The sequence below is a fragment of the Parambassis ranga genome, chromosome 17 (genome assembly GCF_900634625.1).
Source record: "Parambassis ranga chromosome 17, fParRan2.1, whole genome shotgun sequence".
Lineage (NCBI taxonomy): Eukaryota > Metazoa > Chordata > Actinopteri > Ambassidae > Parambassis > Parambassis ranga.
The window spans coordinates 14,602,905-14,624,975 of NC_041037.1; the positions used below are offsets into that span (position 1 = coordinate 14,602,905).

Genomic DNA, 22,071 nt, shown 5'->3' on the forward strand with positions numbered 1-22,071 from the left:
CACCACTGAATGAATGCAGCCATTAGACGGAATTTGCGAAGGCAACTGGAGGGAAAGTCCTTTTGTTTTCGCGCTGAGTTTGAAAACGAAAGTCTGTCACGTTTCCGGGTTCTTCTGACTCCACTCCACAGAACAAATGGATAACTGTCTGCAGTCCAGGTACGGTTTTATGTAATCTTCATCATATTGTGCTGCATAGTGTAATCTATTCAATGTATTTTTTTTTGCAATGTGTGTGACCCAGCATGGCAGCCCAACACACAGCGAGGCGCAACAAAACAGCCATTCAGCAGACTCTGTGCACAGACTACAGGCTGATCCTCAACAAAGTTCATGAGAAGGGCCTGATTACTGGGCGGGAGTACAACAATCTTAAAAGCATCAACAAAGAGGATGTGGAGGGACATGTTGTTGAGCTTGTGGATAAGATCATGGATAAAGGAGAGGACACCTGCCGAACCTTTCTGGACCTCCTGCAAACCGACACGGATGTTATAGAAACTTTCCCCAACCTGAAGGACATCCAGTGGGAACAATGTTTGGCTCTGCCCGTGCAATCCTCTTCACTAGACAGTGGTACGTTTTCACACGTGACACTGGCAGAAAAAGTAATGGTGCACATCACGGTTAACAGTTTATATTTGGGTGTAATTCAGGTTTTCTTTGACCTTTTTTTCATTTTAGGTGAAACTCCACCAGCAAGCAAGAAGCAAAGGAAGGTAGGGTCCAAATACTGACATACTACACATTACTGTGGACCCACTTTTAACCATATAGCAATTATACAAATATAGTAGGAACTTGGAATAATCCCTAAGACTGGTGCACTGGTCTCTATATGTCGTTCAGTAGTGCAGAATCCTGGTTAGACCTCATTACTCTTCAAAATGTTCTGTTTTGTTATTGCTTATTGATCAGATTTGGAACATTATATCTGTCATATTGATCACCATTCAGCTTTACACAGTTCCCCTTCACCAGGCCTGTGAAAATTATGCAGTCAAATATTCTCATTTACCTGTTTGGCTCATCCCTGGAATGCATCGTCATGGCAACAGCATGTGTAAAACCTATTTTTAAGGCCTCTTTAGAATGCATCTTTAAACATATATATGACATAGAATCATTTTTATAAATCCATTTTGTTTCTGAAATCTTTGTTTAGATCTATAATTTTTTTCATGGATTGTTTATTGCTTATCAGAGTTGTGTTTCAAAGAATACTTAGTAGTAGTTGTTGTGACCGGATATTAACTTGCAACCATTTTTTCTGCTTTTTCAGATAGCACACTTCAAACCACCTCCCACTTTGAAAGTCAAAGTAGTCCAATTAAAAGAAAATATACAATTGTCAAAATATGAAATTTCAAATGGAAATTTGCTTCCTAAAAGTGTAGACAAAAAATGTACGGCAGCAATAACAGATGGAGTAACGGCTAGGAAATTTGTTTTATCTAAAAGTTTGGCATCTGAAATCAAAACTGGCAAATGTTATGCTATAAAAAATTATATAATAAGCAAATTTTCCCCTAACATGATTTGGTCGCAAAAAAACACATGTGTATATCTGTCCCCTCCACTGATCATCAGCTCTGAGAGCGAAGAGGAAGCAAGGCGGCTGTTGAGTCCTGCTACAGCTCAGATGGCCATCAAAGATTTACATCCGGGGAGTCAGACTGAGCAGCTGCTGAGCATCAGTGGTTTTGCTAAATCTGTAAGTTTTTCCTGATTTCCTTTTGTCAAACTTACATTAACACTCTAGCTAATTTGAAGTATTACATAAACACGGACAAAGCGTTTATGTGTATTTCAGTAGATGGGATACTTTAGGTGAGACATAAATTACCTTAAGGTAATATTCAATTCATAAATAATGGGTAACACAGACAAAAGCCTGTCTGGATGAACTTGTAGAATTGTATTTTATGCTTTATTGATCAATAAATGTGTTTCTGTGTCACATTTAGTTGGAACCAGTTCAAGAGATGGCAGTCCAGGGGGGCCCCACTGTGCCCACGCGGCGCCTGATGCTGAAGGAGGTGGGTGTTTCTCAGCAGTCACCTCATTCATGTGCTGATTTTTGTAATTACTGCTAAAGGGCATACTTTTTGCATTTTCAAGGTGTGAAAGTCATATTTAAATGACAATTGGTACTAGATACAAGCTGTTTTATTGCAGGGTGAGGCCAGCATCGAAGTAATGCTTTGGAGAGAAGCGGCCCTTGCTGACCTTTCTCTGGGTGCAGCAGTTGTCGCCACCCACTTGAAGGCTAAAAACAACCAGTACGGCTTGTGTCTGCATAGTACACAATATACTGAGATAACAGTGAGTAAATAATAACGTAGTGAGTTTTTTTTTCGGAACATTTTACTTACTGGAAATATGGGGTTCGCCAAAAGTAAATCTTTTTTTTTTCCTACAGTTGGCAAGCATTACACGGGACGTCATCCTCCAAGGTGTGAGGATGGACCAAGAGAGAGAACAAGTGGAAATTCTGGACCAACAAGACGATCCAGTAGCCATGCCAATCTCTGTATGGGCAGCTACATTTGGAAAAGAGGAGGTTCCAAAACAAGTAACAATCAGCTATGAGAACGGGAAGGTTATAAGGGTGAAAGAAGCTCTCTTTTAACCTTCCTGTCCGCCAGCCATGTCCGTCTGCTTCAAAGCCAGTGGTGGAATGTAACTAAGTATTTGTAATTCGTTACTGTACTTAAGTAAATTTTTATGTATTTTTACTTATGTAAAAATAATAGTGCATACTTTATACTTTTACTCCACTACATTTTGCAGCTATTATCTGTACTTTCTACTCCACTACATTTCTACAATGTCTGTAGTTACAAGTACATTTATGAATACAGTTGTGTTCATACAGCTGTGCTGGACTGATGTGAGGTCAGACATGAAGATGGTGTCATGCAGCGTGTTTCTATAACGTGCCTTAATCATGATGCTTGTTTTTTTTTTTAGTGTGATTGCAGAACGCCTGCATACTTTCAGCTACAGAAACCGTTCATATATCAAAATGTTCAGCTTCTTCTGGTCTTTTCTGCTATAACTATTTTGTTCAGCTGTTTATAGTTTTCAAATGGTTAAGAGTTTTAAACCAAGTGGTTTTTGAGGTCTCCTCTGAGTTTAACATTAGTATGTATTGCACAGAATGTTCAGAGGCAGAGTTTATGACTGATTCAGCATATGCTTAATGATTTCAGCTTATGTTCAGAGTAATTCAGCTCTTGTTCTGTCATTCTGCTTCTGTTCATATTCATTCTGATGTGGTTTTTCTCAGAGTTCAAAGCAATCGTTCAGATAAGCGTTCAAAGCAATGATTGAGCTGCTGCAATCAAACTTGCATTTTCTTCAGGAAATGCTTTTTCTAGTTTATTTTTGTAATTGCTGTATGATTATAATTGCTGTAAAAGCTTAATAATTATACAGCACAACTCTACCACAAAAATAGTTGTTTGTGTTAGTAAAAGTACCTTTAATGCACATCTTCCTCTTACATTTATATTCAATTGGATTGCTGTGTTTCCACTATTGCAGATCTGTTTGGTGGTTAATCCATTGATGTGTAAAGTATCCTTTTGAATGTGCCTGCCCTTCCCAAACAGTTTCCTGCTGTGACTTCCAACATGCTTCTGGTTTGCTCTTGTTTCTTCCTCTACACTAATATTTACAACATCCTGTCCCCGGACCACCGATATTCAGCCAACACCGGTGGGCGGTCTGAGGCTGCATACAGTAGCTTGTCCAGCAGATCATCATGCACATTGGTTGTTGGATGATTTTCACATTGCATACAAACACCAGTTGCTCCAATGGTCATGTTAAATAAGATTTGTATAACTCTGGGCTAAGCACTAGTTCTTCTACTAATTTTCAATATAATTATAAAATAATGTTACCAAAGCAACATAACTGTGTGTTTAAAGCAGTTGTTTCAATGTTTTTTTTATTTGTGACCTTTCTTTTTGTCCTTTGGGTTATGTGCATTCTTTATTCTGGATATTTGCTTGTTTAAAAGTAAGACAATGTGATGTAAATGCTGGTTTATGGGGTTCTTAACTTATCTGAAATGTTATTCGTATGATGCCTTTATTGTGGCTCATTGTTCTAATGTCGCTTTGTGGTTCAGGTTTAAAAAATAAAAATCTAAACAACGTGCTGCAGGAGTAAAACTCTATTCCCTGACCGGGAATCGAACCCGGGCCGCGGCGGTGAGAGCGCCGAATCCTAACCACTAGACCACCAGGGACAACTGGACGCCGTGGTGAAACGTTGTGTATTTAACGGCTACAGTAATTAAATAGTAGCTCTAGTGACATAAGGTGCTAGCATTGCATCATACTACCATCTGTGGTCAAGGAGAGAAGCGTCATTTACAGGATTTATCGTTGATGTTCCCATTTCTACTGTTTGTGTAACCCGAAGAAACAATTTCGCGGGAAGCCAGCAGTTCCGTTAATGCCAGGTCCACCAGGTGGCGACCATGCACTAAGCACTACTACTGTGTGTACCTACACAACTCGAGTTCGGACACTGAATGAATGCAGCCATTACGGAACTTGCAGAGGAGATTGTAAGAGTGAATGGGAAACGGCTTCTGCACAGTCCTTTCTTTTCAGCCACCGCCAACAGAGCTGTAAAGTTTCTCTGTGAGTTTGAAAACGAAAGTCTGCCACGTTTCCGGGTTCTTCTGACTCCACTCCACAGTACAAGAAGGAAGACTGTCTACAGTTCAGGTACGTTTTATGTAATCTTCATCATTGTGCTGCATAGTGTAATCTCTTCAACGTATTTTTTGGCATTGACTGATGTTTATGTGTGTGACCCAGCATGGCAGCCCAAGACACAGTGAGGCGCAACAAAACAGCCATTCAGCAGACTTTGTGCACAGACTACAGGCTGATCCTCAACACGGTTTATGAGAAGGGCCTGATTGCTAGGCGGGAGTACAACAATCTTAAAAGCATCAACAAAGAGGATGTGGAGGGACATGTTGTTGAGCTTGTGGATAAGATTATGAATAAAGGAGAGGACACCTGCCGAACCTTTCTGGACCTCCTGCAAACCGACACGGGTGTTATAGAAACTTTCCCCAACCTGAAGGACATCCAGTGGGAACAATGTTTGGCTCTGCCCGTGCAATCCTCTTCACTAGACAGTGGTACGTTTGCACACGTGACACTGGCAGAAAAAGTAATGGTGCACATTAATGTTAACAGTTTATATTTGGGTGTAATTCAGGTTTTCTTTGACTTTTTTTTTATTATTTTAGGTGAATCCCCCCCAGAGAGCAAGAAGCTAAAGAAGGTAGGGTCCAAATACTGACATACCACACATTACTGTGGACTCACTTGTAGCCTGTAATAGCACATGACTACTGTTGTAATGCCTCATAACATGTAGACAACTAAGTATTTTTTATTTTTAGGATGACATCTATCCGTTGAACAGCCGTCCGGTCGGCCTCTGTGTGATAATAAACAACAACAATTTCATGGATGGCACAGAGAGAAGAGGAACAGACAAAGATGCTCGTAGGTTTCATAGATGGTTGTTACATAGTTTTTTTGTTGGTTGATCCTAACTTCTCTTTAATCAAATCCCTTTCAGTGCGATTGGCAGAGGTGTTCAGCTGGCTGGGCTTCAGAGTGCTTTTGTGTAAAGACCAAACCAAAGACCAGATGGAAGAGAAACTGACGTTCTTCGCCTCCCTGAATGATCTTTCTCAGCTACAGCAGGAGGATATTCAGGAGTGGTCTGGAAAAAGGTTCACTCATCTACTGCCTGAGGATCCTGAGCACGGGGACGCTTTTGTATGCTGTATCCTGAGTCACGGAGAAAAGGGAGTCGTTTTAGGAACAGACAGGAAGCCCCTCTCCATTAAACACATTACCAGGTTGTTCAAAGCAACCAGCCAATCAGCTCTCACTGGCAAACCCAAAGTGTTCCTGATCCAGGCCTGCCAAGGCAATAAGGCACAGCACGGGGTGTTATTGGAGGATCCGGAGGTTGATAGCAGCGGTCCAGTATACATCCCTGAGGAAGCAGATGTTCTGGTGGCCATGGCCACTGTTGAAGATTGTGTGGCATTTAGGAGTGTAGAAGAAGGGGCTTGGTTCATCCAGTCTGCGTGTCAGCAGCTGAGGGAGCGTTGTCCAAGGTAAACTCCACTTTCTGACGTTGAACCATCCAGAAAGTCTACACAATATATATATGCAGTCATACTTTTTCACACTTATTTCAGGGGTGAAGACCTTGCAACAATCCTCCACTTTGTGAACAATGACGTCAGTCTGAAAGAGGGATCCTGCATTCCTGGTAAAAAAAAGCAGATACCTGAAGTTAAGTACACACTGAGGAAGAAACTTGTGCTGTCTCCACATGACAACTGAAGCTCCATCAGCACAAAGCATGCAAACACAATTAAGGATGCATTACTTCAGAGAAATTATTTCTTAAAATGTTTTTTATTCTTTTTATATATACTTTTCATAATTTTATATTCAACAGTTGTCTTTTATTCTGTCCCAGTTTTGTATCACAGAATAAAGTTCAGTTTGGTGAAAAGAGAGAGAGTTAGAATATGTCATGAGAAGCGTTAGTATTGTGATAAAAACAATAAATTGATAATTTATCAAATCATTTTCAGACTGATTATTTAACTCTAATCACACTTGTATTATTAGTGCATTTACTTATGCATTTTATTACCAAGCCATGATGGCACAGTAACTTTTGTCCTTTTCATTCCTAAATTGCATGTTGACACATTGAAGCAAAGCAGGACTTGCTTTATGAACACTGGTGCAGTGAGTTCTGGGTACTGTTTATGTTAAGCATAATAACATAAAGGAAACTATTTGTAAGTGATATTTTTACATATGGTGCCACATATACCAAGCCTTTATATTATAGTGACTCACTACAGGAAGTGGAGCAGCTCACACTCACAGCTTCCATTCAGTGTTTGTATGAATGAATTTATACTTGGTCACATAGTGCACTAAATCTGGCAACTACACTAAACATATATCCCAGTATTCACAATCATCCAGCTCATGGTGTACATTATGTGTATGTCTTAGTACTAAAATGATGCTGAAAGGTGGAAAATGGAATTTCGCCTGTTACCAGACAGCCATCTGTAGTTATAACAGTCTGATGTGCAGTTATTACTGTACCATGTGTCTGTGGTGCCACCTGAGGCTCACAAGAGCACTTTAGGCGACAGTGGCAAAGAAAAACTTCCTTTTAACAGGAAGAACCCTAGATCAGTGTTTCTATGGTCTCTGTGGTCTCTGTGGTCTATGGTCTCCACTGTTATCCAAACGCCCCCTGGGGGACGGTACCGCCCCTTTTGAGAAACCCTACAATAGAACACCAACATTCCAGTTCTGCTGCTGTTATTGTCACTCATTCAAAAATCAAAATGATCCAAAAACTGCTCAATATTTAGCCATGGGCCTGTTTAAATGTGGAGAAGTGGGTTTAATGAACTACTTATTACACCAAACATTATATTAATGTGCAACAAACACATGAAAAATGACAGAAATGCACAGAACTCTTACAAAGCCACCACACAAACACTGTTACACAGTGTTAGAAATACGCAGCACAAGTGATGGTTATTACACATTCTTCTAATTTGTCTGTTGCAGCGCTTTTACTTTGAAAACCTCCCTTTCAAAGTGAAAGTAAGAACCGGGGACAGACGGGAGGAAGGATAAAACAACAGGACTAACGTGAGTCTTACGTTTTCGATAAGTTGTCAAGTTGACTTTCTGAATTTCAGAACTCTTTTTCTTTTGACGTGAGCTAACAGTGTGGGCCTAATCTACCGCGGGATATTTCCAAGAGTTTAAATCGAGGCAACTGGACTCAAGGATTGCCTCGATTTAAACTCTTGAAAATAACTATGGCCTGGATGAACGAGGGCATCCACACATATACCGCGGTATAGTTTTTACACATTAACTTTTAGTTTAAGCTAATTACCGCACTCATGTATCAATTTCTAGAATTAATAATGTAAATAATGTAATTTAAATTAATTTGGCATTTAGTAAGGAGAGCGTTGCTCTGTTTCCCAGAAGACACCGTGATGATGACGTCAGGATCATAAAGTTTTAGTTTAGTTTTAGAGTAGTGACGAAGTTATTAGAGTGAACTTTAAGAATTATTTTACCTGAGAGGGAAGGTGAACAGTGAAATATACATATAATGTCACAAAAAATGTCTAATAAAACATAAACTTATTGCACAAATATGCTACATCCATTAAAAAAGATGAACCAGTGTGGGTTCAAAAGCAATTTAAGTCAGTCTGGTGACATTTGAGGTGCCTCAAATACATTTGAAAGAAGAGACCAAAGTCAGTTGTAATAGTAACTGTGTTTATGTGCACAACAGCGTCCAGAGTTTGTGTCTTATCCTGTACTTGATCATCTGCATTTTTACATGGATCATTTTCATATCCCTGCAAATATGATTATTACAACATCTAGAATTCTGATTATCTGCAGATGCACCTTAGTCTTTATACCAGAAAGACATGTTCAGACATGTAGAGGTGTTTAAATAGAAGTACCTCAGTTTCTATCAGAAACTCCAGGGTCAGCCATGCACAGAATTGAAGGACATATGGATCATGTTCACTAGGATGGACTTGAAGTCTTGACCTTTATCCTATGACCACCAAATGCTATACACAAAATACTATACCATATATGTGTGGTCTTCTAAGAGCCACTGTAGTGAACTGTTCTACTGTTCTCTCTGATATTATGATACATGACTTTTGGCTCCTTCAAAACATGCAGGCTTTACTTTTAAAGTGCGATTGCCAGTGCTGGGGGGAGTTTCACAGCTCCGCAGATGGATAGTCTGAAGTTGTCCCATATAGACGAGGAGCTGGACTCCACCGAGGTGGCTGCGCTTTGCTTCTTGTGTCTTGACTTCATCCCAAGGAAGCGCTTAGAGGGGGTGAGCAGCACCATGTGTCATACCGATCCTAATGCAATGTTTGAGTGAGCTGGTGCAGAGACTGACACCAGGCTATCTTGTGTGGCCACTACACTGTATATTTACATTTAAAGGGAGCTGTTGTTTGTGTTTGTCTTGGTTGTTCTTCTACAGGTCAGGGATGGAAAAGAGCTTTTTTCGAGACTAGAAGAAAGAGGCCTGCTGAAGAATGAGGTTTTTCTTTCTCAACTGCTCCACATTATCCGCAGAGCAGATCTCATCAGCTTCCTCCGGAAGGACACCAGACAACCAATGGAAACAGATGCTAACCCTATGCTGTCGGAGTACAGGTAAAAGCAGTAAGAAATTTACTTATAGTAGTAACAACATTACAGCAATGAAATATTGTCAAATTTAGTGGATGAATTTAGTCTATTTCAGTGTATGGGATGACCAATCTTAGCATTTTTTTTGTTATTCATTCATTTTAACTATGTAGGAGAAACTAGTTTAGTTTCCTCTTTTTCTGTTTTACTCTCAGGTTGATGCTGTACAAACTCTATGACAACATGACACAGGAGTATTTAGACAAGATGAAACTTCTCCTGATCAACACTGTGGGCAGGCGACAAATGGAGATGAGCAATGTAAGAAAACTCTGCTTACATGTCATAACATCAGGAATGTTGTCATAGTTTGACTTTTTGCTTTTTGTTTGGCCACAGAGGTGTAGTCTTTTGTTATAAAGAGCACATGGTATTCTGCAGACAGCTTTGTAATTGTAGTTGCAAGATGAAGATCATTTGTTTTCAAATGTAGACTGAGTTGTTTTTATTGGTACCAGATTGCTTCAGTCCCATAAAAAGAACATTCTTCTGTCACCACATTAAAACAAATGTATTCATTTTTACTTACCATACAGTCCTTTAATTACATTAGAAGTGAGGATTGGATTTTGCAGGATAACACAGACCTTTATCAAAAAGTATTTTCTGCTGATTACAGACCGCACTGGACGTGTTTACTGAAATGGAAAAGAAAGGTTTAATATCTAATACAGATGTTACTAAGCTGTATGAAACGGTGCTAAAGCTCAATAAACCGCTGGCATCCATGGTAGAGAAATACATAGAAGGTATGAGCCGACTACCGTTGTGAAAAAAGTTACACGTGTGTTTGTGAAAACTTGTCAAATGATTGTACTTTTTGTGCAGGCATCGATCGGCACCATCAATACAGTTTACCTAGTGCCAACACAGAGGAACAGGTGTGTGTTTGAGTGTGTGTATAAATGCATGTTTCTAATCAGGTGTTTTCTTTCAATGATTCTGAGAGCTTGACTCTTGTCTTCCTACAGAAAGAGAGAGAGAGAAATTACAACACGCCTGTGCCCGTCTCTGAGACTCGGCCCAGCTGTAAGCCGGTCTTTTTACCATACTCGGTTATAAAGCTTTATTCACTGTCGTGATTTAGCTTTGAGTACACACATGCTAGAATTGTAAGTTCACATTGTGTTTTGTTCTTTAGGGGATGAGTGTGTTTCATCCGATGCACAGGCTGAGTCTCCTTCTCATCACAATGAGGTAACTCATTCAGTGAAAAACAAACACACACACAGACCCATGTCCATTCATACATGTTTTTGAGCACATCTCAGAACATTAATATTCATAATTTGTCAATGTGGCTGTGCTTCCGGGTTCTGACTCCACTCCACAGCACAAGAAGGAAGACTGTCTACAGTCCAGGTACAGTTTTATGTAATCTTCATCATTGTGCTGCATAGTGTAATCTCTTCAACGTATTTTTTGGCATTGACTGACAGTTTATGTGTGTGACCCAGCATGGCAGCCAAAGACACAGTGAGGCGCAACAAAACAGCCATTCAGCAGACTCTGTGCACAGACTACAGGCTGATCCTCAACAAGGTTTATGAGAAGGACCTGATTACTTGGCGGGAGTACAACAATCTTAAAAGCATCAACAAAGAGGATGTGGAGGGACATGTTGTTGAGCTTGTGGATAAGATCATGAGTAAAGGAGAGGACACCTGCCGAGCCTTTCTAGACCTCCTGCAAACCGACAAAGAGGTTATAAAAACTTTCCCCAACCTGAAGGACATCCAATGCAATGGTGGAGTGGTTAATCAGGAGGATTCCCAGTGGGCTGCTTGATTCCTCGTTGCCAGTCAAAAGGAATAGCAGTAATCACGGTAGAATATGAATAAATCTTTGTAGCGCTGTTCGCTCTGAGTTGATTGTCTCTGAGACAGAGGGGAGTTTGGGAGCTACCATTTCACACAAACACCCCTCAGAGATAGGAGATATATAACTAAACTAACTAAACTAAACAATAGGCTAGCATTTAAAAAATAAATATCCATGCATTGTACATAGGCAATGGCTATTGAAATTAATTTATGTAATATATATTAAATTTAAAAATCTAATCTAAATGATTTAATAAATAATAATAATTAAATAATTTAATGTATGTATTTAATGTATAATGTAATGTAATGTAGGTAAAAAAAGTGACAGTGCCCAGTGAGTATGCAGTAGACCAGGGTAAAAAAAAAAAGGCACAGGGACAAGAAGAGGCCAGTGTAGATGAGACTGAACATTTAGACTTTTTTTGTCCATACACAAGCCCATGACCTAGAAATGTTTTTTAATTACCACCTTCAGCAGCCTGTTAAACAGCCCCTAGCTCCTTGTAAATGTTTTTCACAACAAGCGGGCTGAAAAGTTGTCCCACTCCGCCCCTGTCCAGTGGGAACAATGTTTAGGTCTGCCCGTACAATCCTCTTTAATTGACAGTGGTACGTTTGAGAATGTATTTAAATAAGGAAAATCTAATTGTAAGTGTTAATGAATTAATTAAATCGAAATTAATATAGATAAGTGATAGATAACCAGCCCCTTCCACCCCAAGCCCATTTTTAAGACAGCAGCTTGAAAATGGCATGCCCAAAATGAATTGAGTATATCTCAGCAACCACTAGGTGTATTTGAATACTTTTGGTTTCATAATAAAGGGGACACCTGGGGGATTTGCACAGTTGTGTAAGTATTAATTATTATGCCTCTGGTGTTTTGTAAATTAAGAGAGCACAAAGCAGAAATGATAAAAAATGTCCTCATCTGTTGAAAATGTACACTTTTACAATGAATATCTCCTTACAAATGATGTAGATGAAGCAATCTAGTTATCTCAATCTGTAGCTAAGCTTGTGGACATTATCTCTGCCAAGTTTTTATTTCTTTCTAATTAAGGGAAACAAAATTACAGAGGGTTTAGTCCAACCTATGTAGACATAATTTCAGGGTCCAGTAGCAGTGTCCAGCATGACTGAGACGACATGTATGCACATTCAGCTCAGTAAGGATGCACAAATTGACAAGCAGCTGCATGCACTCTGGGAACTTAAATCTCTGGGCGTCAGTGAGAAACCTGAGAGTCCGGAGGATGTTGAGGCACTGCAGCGGTTTGAAGAAACCTCCATCTTTAACAATGGACGTTAGCAAGTGGAATTACCATGGCGACAAACCACTCCAGAACAATTAGAGAACTTATTGCTAAAAGGAGGCTGGAAGGATTGAAAAGGCAACTAAGAAGGGATGTCACTCTCTACAGCAGATACAATGATGTAGTGGAGGACTACCTAAAACAAGGATGGCTGAGGATGTGCCAAAGGAGCATATAGCTCCACCGGGCAGTGAGACATATTACCTCATGAGTGTTTTGATTAAGTTCAGACTGCATGCAATTGCATACATGGCAGACATAAAGAAGGCGTTTCTGCAGATATCACTGTCACAATGAGACCAGGATTCTATATGAGTCAGAACATCTACAAGTGGTAGAAACCATAAGCTCCTCACTATGTGGATGACTTTATTGCAAGTGCATGTGAGGTGACAGAGGCCCATGTGGTAACAACAACAGCAAAGAACATTATGTCAGCTGCAGGCATGAATCCATGCAAATGGATGACAACTTCTCCTGAGTTCAAAGAAAATAGACAAGAGAGCTTGATGGACTGCACTACAGAACCATCACAGCAACACACTGACATGTCACAGTCACACTGTAACTACACTCAGAGACTAATGAACAGATCCTCCTGTCAGCAAAGTAAATGTCCTCACAAACATGTTACTATTATGTATGCTATTATCCAAAAACTGATCAATATTTAGCCATGGGCCTGTTTAAAGTGGGTTTAATGAACTGCTTATTATACCAAACATTATATTAATGTGCAACAAACACATGATGAAATGCACAAAACTCTTACAAACAGAGCCGTTGCTTGACACTATAGGGGCCCTAGGCAAGAAGGTAACACTGGGGCCCTACGGGCTACAAGATTCTATAGAAATGCCGCCCCAAACACAAAGACATGTACGGTGATGATTATATAAGCAACCTTTTTATTTAAATAATGTGTGAACACACATATGAAAATATTATCTTAAGGAAACATAAAAAACACAATCAAAATACATCATAGAAATATGTACTCTCTGAAGACTGTCCACAGTGGTGGAAAGTAACTAAGTATTTGTACTTTGTTACTGTACTTAGGTAATTTTTCATGTATTTTTTATGTATCCCAAGAAAAAAACAATCCTTGAGTCCAGTTGCCTCGATTTAAACTCTTGGAAATTAAAAGTAAGTACTTAAGACTTTGGTTAAGTAGGATCATTGATGTAGCACATCTACTTTTACTTGAGTATATGTTTGGCTGGGCAATTGTACTTTCACTTAAGTACTAAACATCAGTACTTCCTCCACCACTGACAACACAAGATATGACTAGTATTGTTATTAAGTTTGTCCACAGTGCAGGATCATTCAGTGTTACCAGGTCAGGTGCTGGAGGAGCAGAGGAAGGAGTGGAGGCTCTCAGGTGTTGGACTGCTGCTGGGACGTCCTCTGGAGTTTCCTCACAGGGCTCCACATGACCTGTGTGGTATAAGACCATAATGATCAGCCTGATAATTAACACTGTAAATAATCCAGATTATTTATAATGCACAGACCTTCATCTGTGGAGGTTGTGGCATCTTCATGAGGAGACACAGGCAGGTGTTTAAGCACAGCACCTGATGAAAAACATTTAAAAAAGCCATAAAATAACAACTATATGACAATAATTCACTAGCATGTCATTTACAGAGAAACACCTGAGCATTAATAAACACTAAACAGACTAAATACATACATTAGTTTTTCCTGCTGTGGTTTAGAGGTCATTAACTCTAACAGTAAGTTGTAACAGCAGCACTTAGCTTAATGCTAAACAAGCTAAAGTATCATTAGCATAGCAGCTACACACTGTTGCTGCATGAGCTAACAAGCTACTTTACAGCGTCATTTACGTTTTTATATACATTTACGTTTTATATCACGTCATTATATTGACGTTTGTAACTCATTTAGCAGACGTTTGTACACAGAGGGACTCACAGTGAACATTCAGGTTGCAGCATGAAGGAGGCTGTAGTGACGTGAAGCGCTGCGTCTCTAAAGTGTTCTGTGATACAATGTGAAAAAAGACAAACACTGGTGAAGATGAGGCTCAGCTGTGTTACAGACTCTTACCTCTCTCCCGTTTCGCCTCTTCTTTCTTCTTCTTCCTTTCTTTTGCCGTCTTTCCTTGCAGCCTGCAGTGTGTGTGCTTCCTCCTTTATTTTGAACGAGCCGCTCTTCTCTGCTTCCAGCAGCTGTCACAGGGCCCCGTGAGGGCGAGGGGGGAGTCTGAATGTGTCAATGCGCCAAAACAGCTGTCGATGAATGGTGGGGCTAACTGACCGTCCGTCTTGGGGCCCCTCTCATGCTCGGGGCCCTAGGCAATTGCCTGGTTTGCCTACCGTGTTGCGACGGCTCTGCTTACAAAGCCACCACACAAACACTGTTACACACACATCATCTGATGTTTAAATACAAAATATCCACTCATTTGTGTTCCTGTTCAACACACCTAGAAATCAAGTACGCGAAGCACTTGCTGCATGACTCATTTTATTGTTTTTAAGTGTTTGTTAACAGAAAACAGAGATAGCATGAGCACAGCAATGATAACAGATGCATATGACCTGATGGGCAGCTCTGGTTTGGAAGTTGGTGCTAAAAACTACACAAAAAGCTTAGTTGCTGCACCAACACGCACACATGTGAAGGTATGTAATAAAACATTATCTAAATAACAGAGAAATAAGTGTGACGTATCCCTGATTAATGCAGGTTGTCAGGGATGTGCTGACACCTGGTGGATACTTTCTTTAGTGCACCAAAAGTCGTAGTAATCCAAAAAGCATTAAAGCCTTAAATCTATGTTGCGCACATACAATCGTCCTTACGGTAGTAAAGCGTCGTTGCCATGACAACTGGTTTCGTTCGTGTTGTTTTCCGTGTCTGAACAGAAGCTGCACAGAGGACTGACAGATCTCCATAAAAATGACATAAACAACCTGCCTGTCGCGACAAAAGCCAGTCTTCAGAAGCTGCTGACGCCGCGCAGGAACTTGTTAGTTTATATTAGCGAGAGTATCTTTAAATATACCCAGCGTTAGAGATGGAAACCCCGCAGAAAGACGAGCCTGCCGTCGGCGCATTGATGAAGAACGAAGGAGCAGAGAAGGAGCTGGAAGCCTCTGACGAAGCCATCACGTTTATGTCCAGCATCGGTGAGTTGACAGTGATTTGTCTAGTCTGCAGGGTGAGTGGGCGACATGAACTGTGTGTGCGTCTGACTTTGCGTCACCTGCTTTTGGCACATCTTGAGTCATAGAAAAAAAAGGAAGTTGTGCCTTTCAGTTATTAAAAAGAGTCTTTAGGAATATCCAGCATCTGGCTTGTGTTTAAGAAGCCCTCCTCACTCCTCTCAGAGCCTGCAGAGCTGCAGAAGTGTGTGTTTCCAGACTCTCTGGTGACTGTGTCAGAGGGAGGCAGAGACCTGGGGAAGTTCAGTGTGACTGTGGAGTTTGCCCACAGAGTGCAGCAGGCCTGTGTGATGCTGCATGCTCAAAGCCACGGGGCCATTGATGATTCCCCCTGTGGGACAACAGTGACAGGTGAGTGTGAAAAGAGGTCTCCACATTTTTTCCATTTACTGCAGAAAAAGTTATACACTTTGTCTTCTTTGACAATTCAAGCCTACCTAACCTCTGACCTGAAGGTGCTGGAGGAAGATTACCATGAGTATGTCAAGGTATGTGTTTCATTTCCACGCAGTTTATTGAGTAAACAGTGTACACTGTTGTTGTGTTTATTCTGAATTTTACATCTCAGCTTGAGGGCCACAGTTTGGACAAGAGATGTCACATGGTGCAGCGTGATGGGAAGATGGTGATCAATAAAGTCACCACCGTGGGAGAGGTGAGAGAATAAACAATACACTCAGCCAACCTCGTGAAATACTCATAGTGTTTACTGCTCCACATGCCAGCTGTCACATGAAACATAACATTACTGTAGAGTGGTTATTTTTATGTTAACAGACCTTCTGTTGTAAAGTGATTCTATGTTGTAATCTGTGTGTGTATGATTGCATGTACAGGAGGTGACAAAAGAGAGCATATCGTACCCGATGTCTGTCCTGAAAGGACTGGTGACTGAGGGTTCGAACTTGCTGCTGATGCGTCTTTTTGCGCTGAGGAAGAAGGTGCCAGAACACATGACCTTTGTCTCACTGGATCAACGATTAAATATCATCAACACTTCCTTTGTAAGTAATAACATCTGTGTCTGTGTGTGAGTGTGTGTGTTTATCAGGGAGAGAGAGAGTAAAAGGATTATTTTTCTGTGTGCTCAGAGTGAACTGGGTGTGAAGCAGCTGGAGGTTGGAGGTGAGGATCTGAAGGTCTTTGGGGTGCAGAGGATTGTTCACTCATTGGATGACGGCCCCTCCACCTGGCAGTGCTACTTCCTGGATGATGGGTAAGCTTAGTGTCAATATTATCGTACTGGGCTCTGATGCGCTTTACATCACATGTGTACACTGTGTCACTTGATATTGGCTGAACAGTATTTTCCCACATCAGGCGCTTGGCCAGCAGGGGTCAGGTGGGATCACCAGTTATCATGCGGCTTCCACAGCAGCCACTAAAGATAGAAAAAGGTACCCCACACACACACACACACACACACCAGTGAAGTGGACTACTGATGTTGTGTGTGCCAGCTGACTTGTCATTGTGTTGCATTGATGTGTGATAGCCACATCTCTCTCTCTCTCACTGTGTGTGTAGATTTTGAGAAGGTCCCTCTTGTGTGGGAGGAAGACCTGCAGATGCGGTCTGAGTTCCTGGACAGAAAGGTGACACACACAGATGACACAACACTAGCTTCATTTTGTATTCATTTGTTTAGATAGAGCCTATGGTTACATATAAAACCATTTAATTAAATTATCAAAATGTGTGTGTGTGTGTGTGTGTGGCAGGAGGAGCTGAAGGCAAGCCATATCTCCTACCTGAGACAACATCCAGAGATCAGAGCCCTCATATCTGACTTCCTGCAGTTCTTGTTGCTGAGGAAACCAGACGATGTCTTCCCCTTTGCTAGAGAGTACTTCCTCCCCTTTGTCTCCCACCAACTTCCAGAACCTAACCTTAATGCCAAGACACTCTGAAAGCACACCAGAGGACAAAACTCTGTGTAACTTCCTGTGTAGCACTTTCACACTGAAGTTTAGAAACGGTAGTTTTTTAAAAAGCATTTCTGACATTAAATCCAGAGCTGGTGTGACCTTTACAAAGAGAGATCTGAATAAAGTGGTTTGATCCAAATACTGTGTTTTTTTTATTTGTCAGAATTGAAACCGGATGTGGAAGCTTCTTAACAAAATAAAAGCGCACAATGTTACAGGTTATGTTAACATTATGAAACACGCACAAAGACTGATTCGGATTATACGCGGGCTGCGTAAAATATAACCCAAAGTTAGAAATACGCAGCACACGTGATGGTTATTACACATTCTTCTAATTTGTCTGATGCAGCGCTTTTACTTTGAAACCTAACCCGAACCCTTTCAAAGTGAAAGTAAGAACCGGGGATAGACACACGAAGGAAAGATAAAACAACAGCAGCTAAGGACTAACGTGAGTTTTACGTTTTCGATAAGTTGTCAAGTTGACTTTCTGAATTTCAGAACTCTTTTTCTTTTGACGTGAACTAACAGCGTGGGCCTAATCTACCGCGGTATAGTTTTTACAAGACTTAGTTTAACTAAGTGTACAAGCTAATTACCGCACTCATGTATCACTTTTTAGCATAAATAATGTTATTTAAATCTTTTATCTATAATGTAATGCCGACATTAAGATTGAACGGTCCAGTATTTTATAGTTTTAATCACTGACATTTAGTAAGGAGAGCGTTGCTCTGTTTCCCGGAAGACACCGTGATGATGACGTCAGGATCATAAAGTTTTAGTTTAGTTTTAGAGTAGTGACGAAGTTATTAGAGTGAACTTTAAGAATTATTTTACCTGAGAGGGAAGCTCAGTTTTTTTCTGAGTCCAGGGTCAGCCATGCACAGAACTGAAGGAGATATGGATCAGGTTCACTGGGATGGATATGAAGTCTTGACCTTTAACCTATGACCACCAAATGCTATACAAGCCCAATCATATGTGTGGTCTTCTAAGAGCCACTGTAGTGAACTGTTCTACTGTTCTCTCTGATATGTATCAGCCAAAGATGTGAATGTATATTTTAATAAAGTCACATATACACAGGTGATGTATGTATGTATTTGTGTGTGCTTCAAAATGAATGTGATAATTTTGACAGAATAATATTTTATTTCAAATTTCCAATGTATGATACATGACTTTCATTTTGGCTCCTTCAAAACATACAGGCTTTACTTTTAAAGTGCGATTGCCAGTGCTGGGGGGAGTTTCACAGCTCCGCAGATGGATAGGCTGAAGTTGTCCCATATAGACGAGGAGCTGGACTCCACCGAGGTGGCTGCGCTTCGCTTCTTGTGTCTTGACTTCATCCAAAGGAAGCGCTTAGAGGGGGTGAGCAGCACCATGTGTCATACTGATCCTAATGCCATGTTTGAGTGAGTTGGTGCAGAGACTGACACCACGCTATCTTGTGTGGCCACTACACTGTATATATTTAAAAGGAGCTGTTGTTTGTGTTTGTCTTGGTTGTTCTTCTACAGGTCAGGGATGGAAAAGAGCTTTTTTTGAGACTAGAAGAAAGAGGCCTGCTGGAGAATGAGGTTTTTCTTTCTCAACTGCTCCACATTATCCGCAGAGCAGATCTCATCAGCCTCCTCCGGAAGGACACCAGACAACCAATGGAAACAGATGCTAACCCTATGCTGTCGGAGTACAGGTAAAAGCAGTAAGAAATTTACTTATAGTAGTAACAACATTACAGCAATGAAATATTGTCAAATTTAGCATTTTTTTAGTTATGATTAATTTTAACTGTGCAGGAGAAACTGTTTAGTTTCCTCTTTTTTTCTATTAAACTCTCAGGGTGATGCTGTACAAACTCTATGAGGACATGACACAGGAGAATTTAGAAAAGATGAAATTTCTACTGAGCAACACTCTGGGCAGGCGACAAATGGAGATGAGCAATGTAAGAAAACTCTGCATAGCATCAGGAATTTTGTCATGGTTTCACATTTTGCTTTTGAGTCCTTTAATTACATTAGAAGTGAGGATTGGATTTTGCAGGATAACACAGACCTTTATCAAAAAGTATTTTCTGCTGATTACAGAACGCACTGGACGTGTTTACTGAAATGGAAAAGAAAGGTTTAATATCTAATACAGACGTTACTAAGCTGTATGAAACTGTGCAAGAGCTCGATCAACAGCTGGCATCCATGGTAGAGAAATACATAGAAGGTATGAGCCGACTACCACTGTGAAAAAAGTTACACGTGTGTTTGTGAAAACTTGTCAAATGATTGTACTTTTTGTGCAGGCATCGATCGGCACCATCAATACAGTTTACCTAGTGCCAACACAGAGGAACAGGTGTGTGTTTGAGTGTGTTTATAAATGCATGTTTCTAATCAGGTGTTTTCTTTCAATGAATCTGAGAGCTTGACTCTTGTCTTCCTACAGAGAATCGACGACACAACGTCACTTACCCCGCCCGTCTCTGAGACTCGGCCCAGCTGTAAGCCGGTCTTTTTACCGTACTCGGTTATTTATTCACTCTCATGATTTAGCTTTGAGTACACACATGCTGGATATGTTCACAAGTTGTGTTTTGTTCTTCAGTTGAATCAATTTCCTCCGATGCACAAGCTGAGCCTGCTTCTCATCACGATGAGGTAACTTATTCAGTGAAACACACACCTGTCCATTCATTTATCCTTTTAAGGCACATCTCAGAACATTAATATTCATAATTTGCAGACAGAATACTACCGCCTGCATCATTCACCTCGTGGTTACTGTGTGATCATTAACAATGAGGAATTCCAAGGAGTACTAAAAGACCGCGGAGGAACTCAGGAAGATGCTAGTATGTATTCTTGTCATTGAGCAGCCATGTGATCTGATTTATTGATGAATGATACAATATGATGTTGATGGCTTCTACTGATATGCTTCCATTGGTCTCTTTTCTCTGTGACACAGAGGCTCTGACCACAGTGTTCACCCGCTTGGGCTTTGCTGTGGTGAAACACAACAACCTGACTGCAAGAGACATTCGCACTGAAATAAACAAGCTTCGCAATTACAATTTCATAAATCATGATGCCCTGGTGGGTGGTGTAACACACCTTAATAATGTATAAAACCAAGAACACAGCCTTTTTTTACATTCTAGTTTGTCCACACATTTATTGACAGAACACCTTTGTGTCTTGTCTTAGGTGGTATGTGTGCTTTCTCACGGAGAAAAGGGATCTATCTATGGTTCTGATGAGCAAGTGGTAAACCTGCGAGAGCTGACCGGGCCTTTCACAAGTGACAAAGTCCCTACCTTGGTGGGGAAGCCCAAGCTCTTCTTCATCCAAGCATGTCAGGGTAGCGGCTACCAGAAAGGATCTGTACCGTACTCACAACACCCACACCTGGAAGAGAGGGAACAGCCTGAAATAGTGACAGATGCAGGTCCTGTCCCTGAGACGACGGTGCCCTCAGACGCAGACTTCCTGCTCGGCATGGCCACAGTTCCAGACTACAAGTCATTTCGACACACTAATACAGGATCCATCTACATCCAGGAGCTGTGCAGGCAGCTGACCAAGTCAGCAGAGAGGTGAGGACAGGAGAAGAAGGAAGCTGCATGTTTGGTCTGCTCCTTTACATTATTGCAACCATTTGAAAACAGTCTTAACAAATGCTGTATTTATGTCTCCAGTTGGTGTTTTCAGTTGACTGAGCTGGGTGTTTTTCTGTTTTCTGTGCAGCCCACAGAGTGATGATATTCTCACCGTCCTGACACGTGTGAACAGAGAGGTCAGCAAAGGGGTCTTTTTAAGCCATAAACAAATGCCAGAGCCCAAATACACTCTCACCAAGAAGCTCGTCCTCAGGTTTGTGTGAGCTGACTGACACTAAGGACAACGCTGTGCCTGCCACACATTCCTGGATTCTTCGGAAATGGTGTTTTTAGTTATTGTGATGTTTTTTGTTTTGTTTTTTTGGGGGTCAAAAATAGACATTATCTGCAAAGTTGTTTCTGATTCAATTTTCAAATTTGCTACAATTAAGCAGAGGATCAACTTTTTCAGCAGTTTAACAAACTGTATTTATAGCATACAAAATATTTTGCTAATTGGTTACATGACCTTAAATGACAAGGTTGAATTAAATGTAAAAAAAATGCTGTTATAATCGACTGATCAAATTAAAGTCCTCACGTTTATAGCACCATGACTTTGGTTTCTGTGTAAAAGTTCTTCATTCAGCAGTTTCCTTTCTGTCTGTGTGGGACTAAAAGACAAATGACTGACTGGAAATGCTGCACAGGTTAGATGGCTGCTTTTGGAAAAGATGGTAAAATAGATGTAAAATAAATCTGCACTTACCACCTTTCATCAGTGGTGGCACCAAAACACAAACATCTTTCAAACCCGTCCAAGTATCCGCCA

General features: G+C 40.6%; 3 protein-coding genes and 1 non-coding gene across 4 annotated transcripts; 3 read left to right on the forward strand and 1 right to left on the reverse strand.

Moving 5' to 3' along the window:
* Window positions 1-77: 77 nt before the first annotated feature.
* On the forward strand, window positions 78-6,654 carry LOC114449694 (uncharacterized). Its single transcript, XM_028427515.1, has 13 exons — window positions 78-159; window positions 245-576; window positions 685-719; window positions 1,283-1,714; window positions 1,968-2,039; window positions 2,179-2,325; window positions 2,423-2,629; window positions 4,720-4,748; window positions 4,842-5,173; window positions 5,285-5,319; window positions 5,441-5,546; window positions 5,623-6,172; window positions 6,257-6,654. The coding sequence occupies exons 1-13, from the start codon at window positions 137-139 to the stop codon at window positions 6,402-6,404; spliced, it is 2,448 nt and encodes an 815-aa protein (XP_028283316.1). The 5' UTR covers window positions 78-136; the 3' UTR covers window positions 6,405-6,654.
* Window positions 4,190-4,261, reverse strand: trnae-cuc (transfer RNA glutamic acid (anticodon CUC)). The gene has a single exon. It is a non-coding gene; the product is annotated as a tRNA-Glu (tRNA).
* Window positions 6,655-7,673: 1,019 nt separating the features above from the next.
* On the forward strand, window positions 7,674-21,856 carry LOC114449695 (uncharacterized). The gene is made up of 31 exons (XM_028427516.1): window positions 7,674-7,757; window positions 8,835-8,997; window positions 9,151-9,326; window positions 9,518-9,623; window positions 9,982-10,111; window positions 10,191-10,243; window positions 10,334-10,391; window positions 10,504-10,559; window positions 10,696-10,724; window positions 10,820-11,137; window positions 12,422-12,495; window positions 15,552-15,671; window positions 15,906-16,058; window positions 16,140-16,195; window positions 16,276-16,362; window positions 16,544-16,711; window positions 16,799-16,923; window positions 17,028-17,104; window positions 17,235-17,302; window positions 17,429-17,553; window positions 18,868-19,015; window positions 19,165-19,340; window positions 19,487-19,592; window positions 19,735-19,864; window positions 19,944-19,996; window positions 20,087-20,141; window positions 20,246-20,298; window positions 20,384-20,492; window positions 20,609-20,736; window positions 20,848-21,236; window positions 21,388-21,856. Exons 2-31 carry the CDS (start codon window positions 8,890-8,892, stop codon window positions 21,521-21,523), a joined length of 3,570 nt encoding a protein of 1,189 aa, XP_028283317.1. The 5' UTR covers window positions 7,674-7,757; window positions 8,835-8,889; the 3' UTR covers window positions 21,524-21,856.
* Window positions 15,392-17,627, forward strand: catip (ciliogenesis associated TTC17 interacting protein). The gene is made up of 9 exons (XM_028426802.1): window positions 15,392-15,671; window positions 15,873-16,058; window positions 16,140-16,195; window positions 16,276-16,362; window positions 16,544-16,711; window positions 16,799-16,923; window positions 17,028-17,104; window positions 17,235-17,302; window positions 17,429-17,627. The coding sequence occupies exons 1-9, from the start codon at window positions 15,560-15,562 to the stop codon at window positions 17,615-17,617; spliced, it is 1,068 nt and encodes a 355-aa protein (XP_028282603.1). The 5' UTR covers window positions 15,392-15,559; the 3' UTR covers window positions 17,618-17,627.
* Window positions 21,857-22,071: the final 215 nt, after the last annotated feature.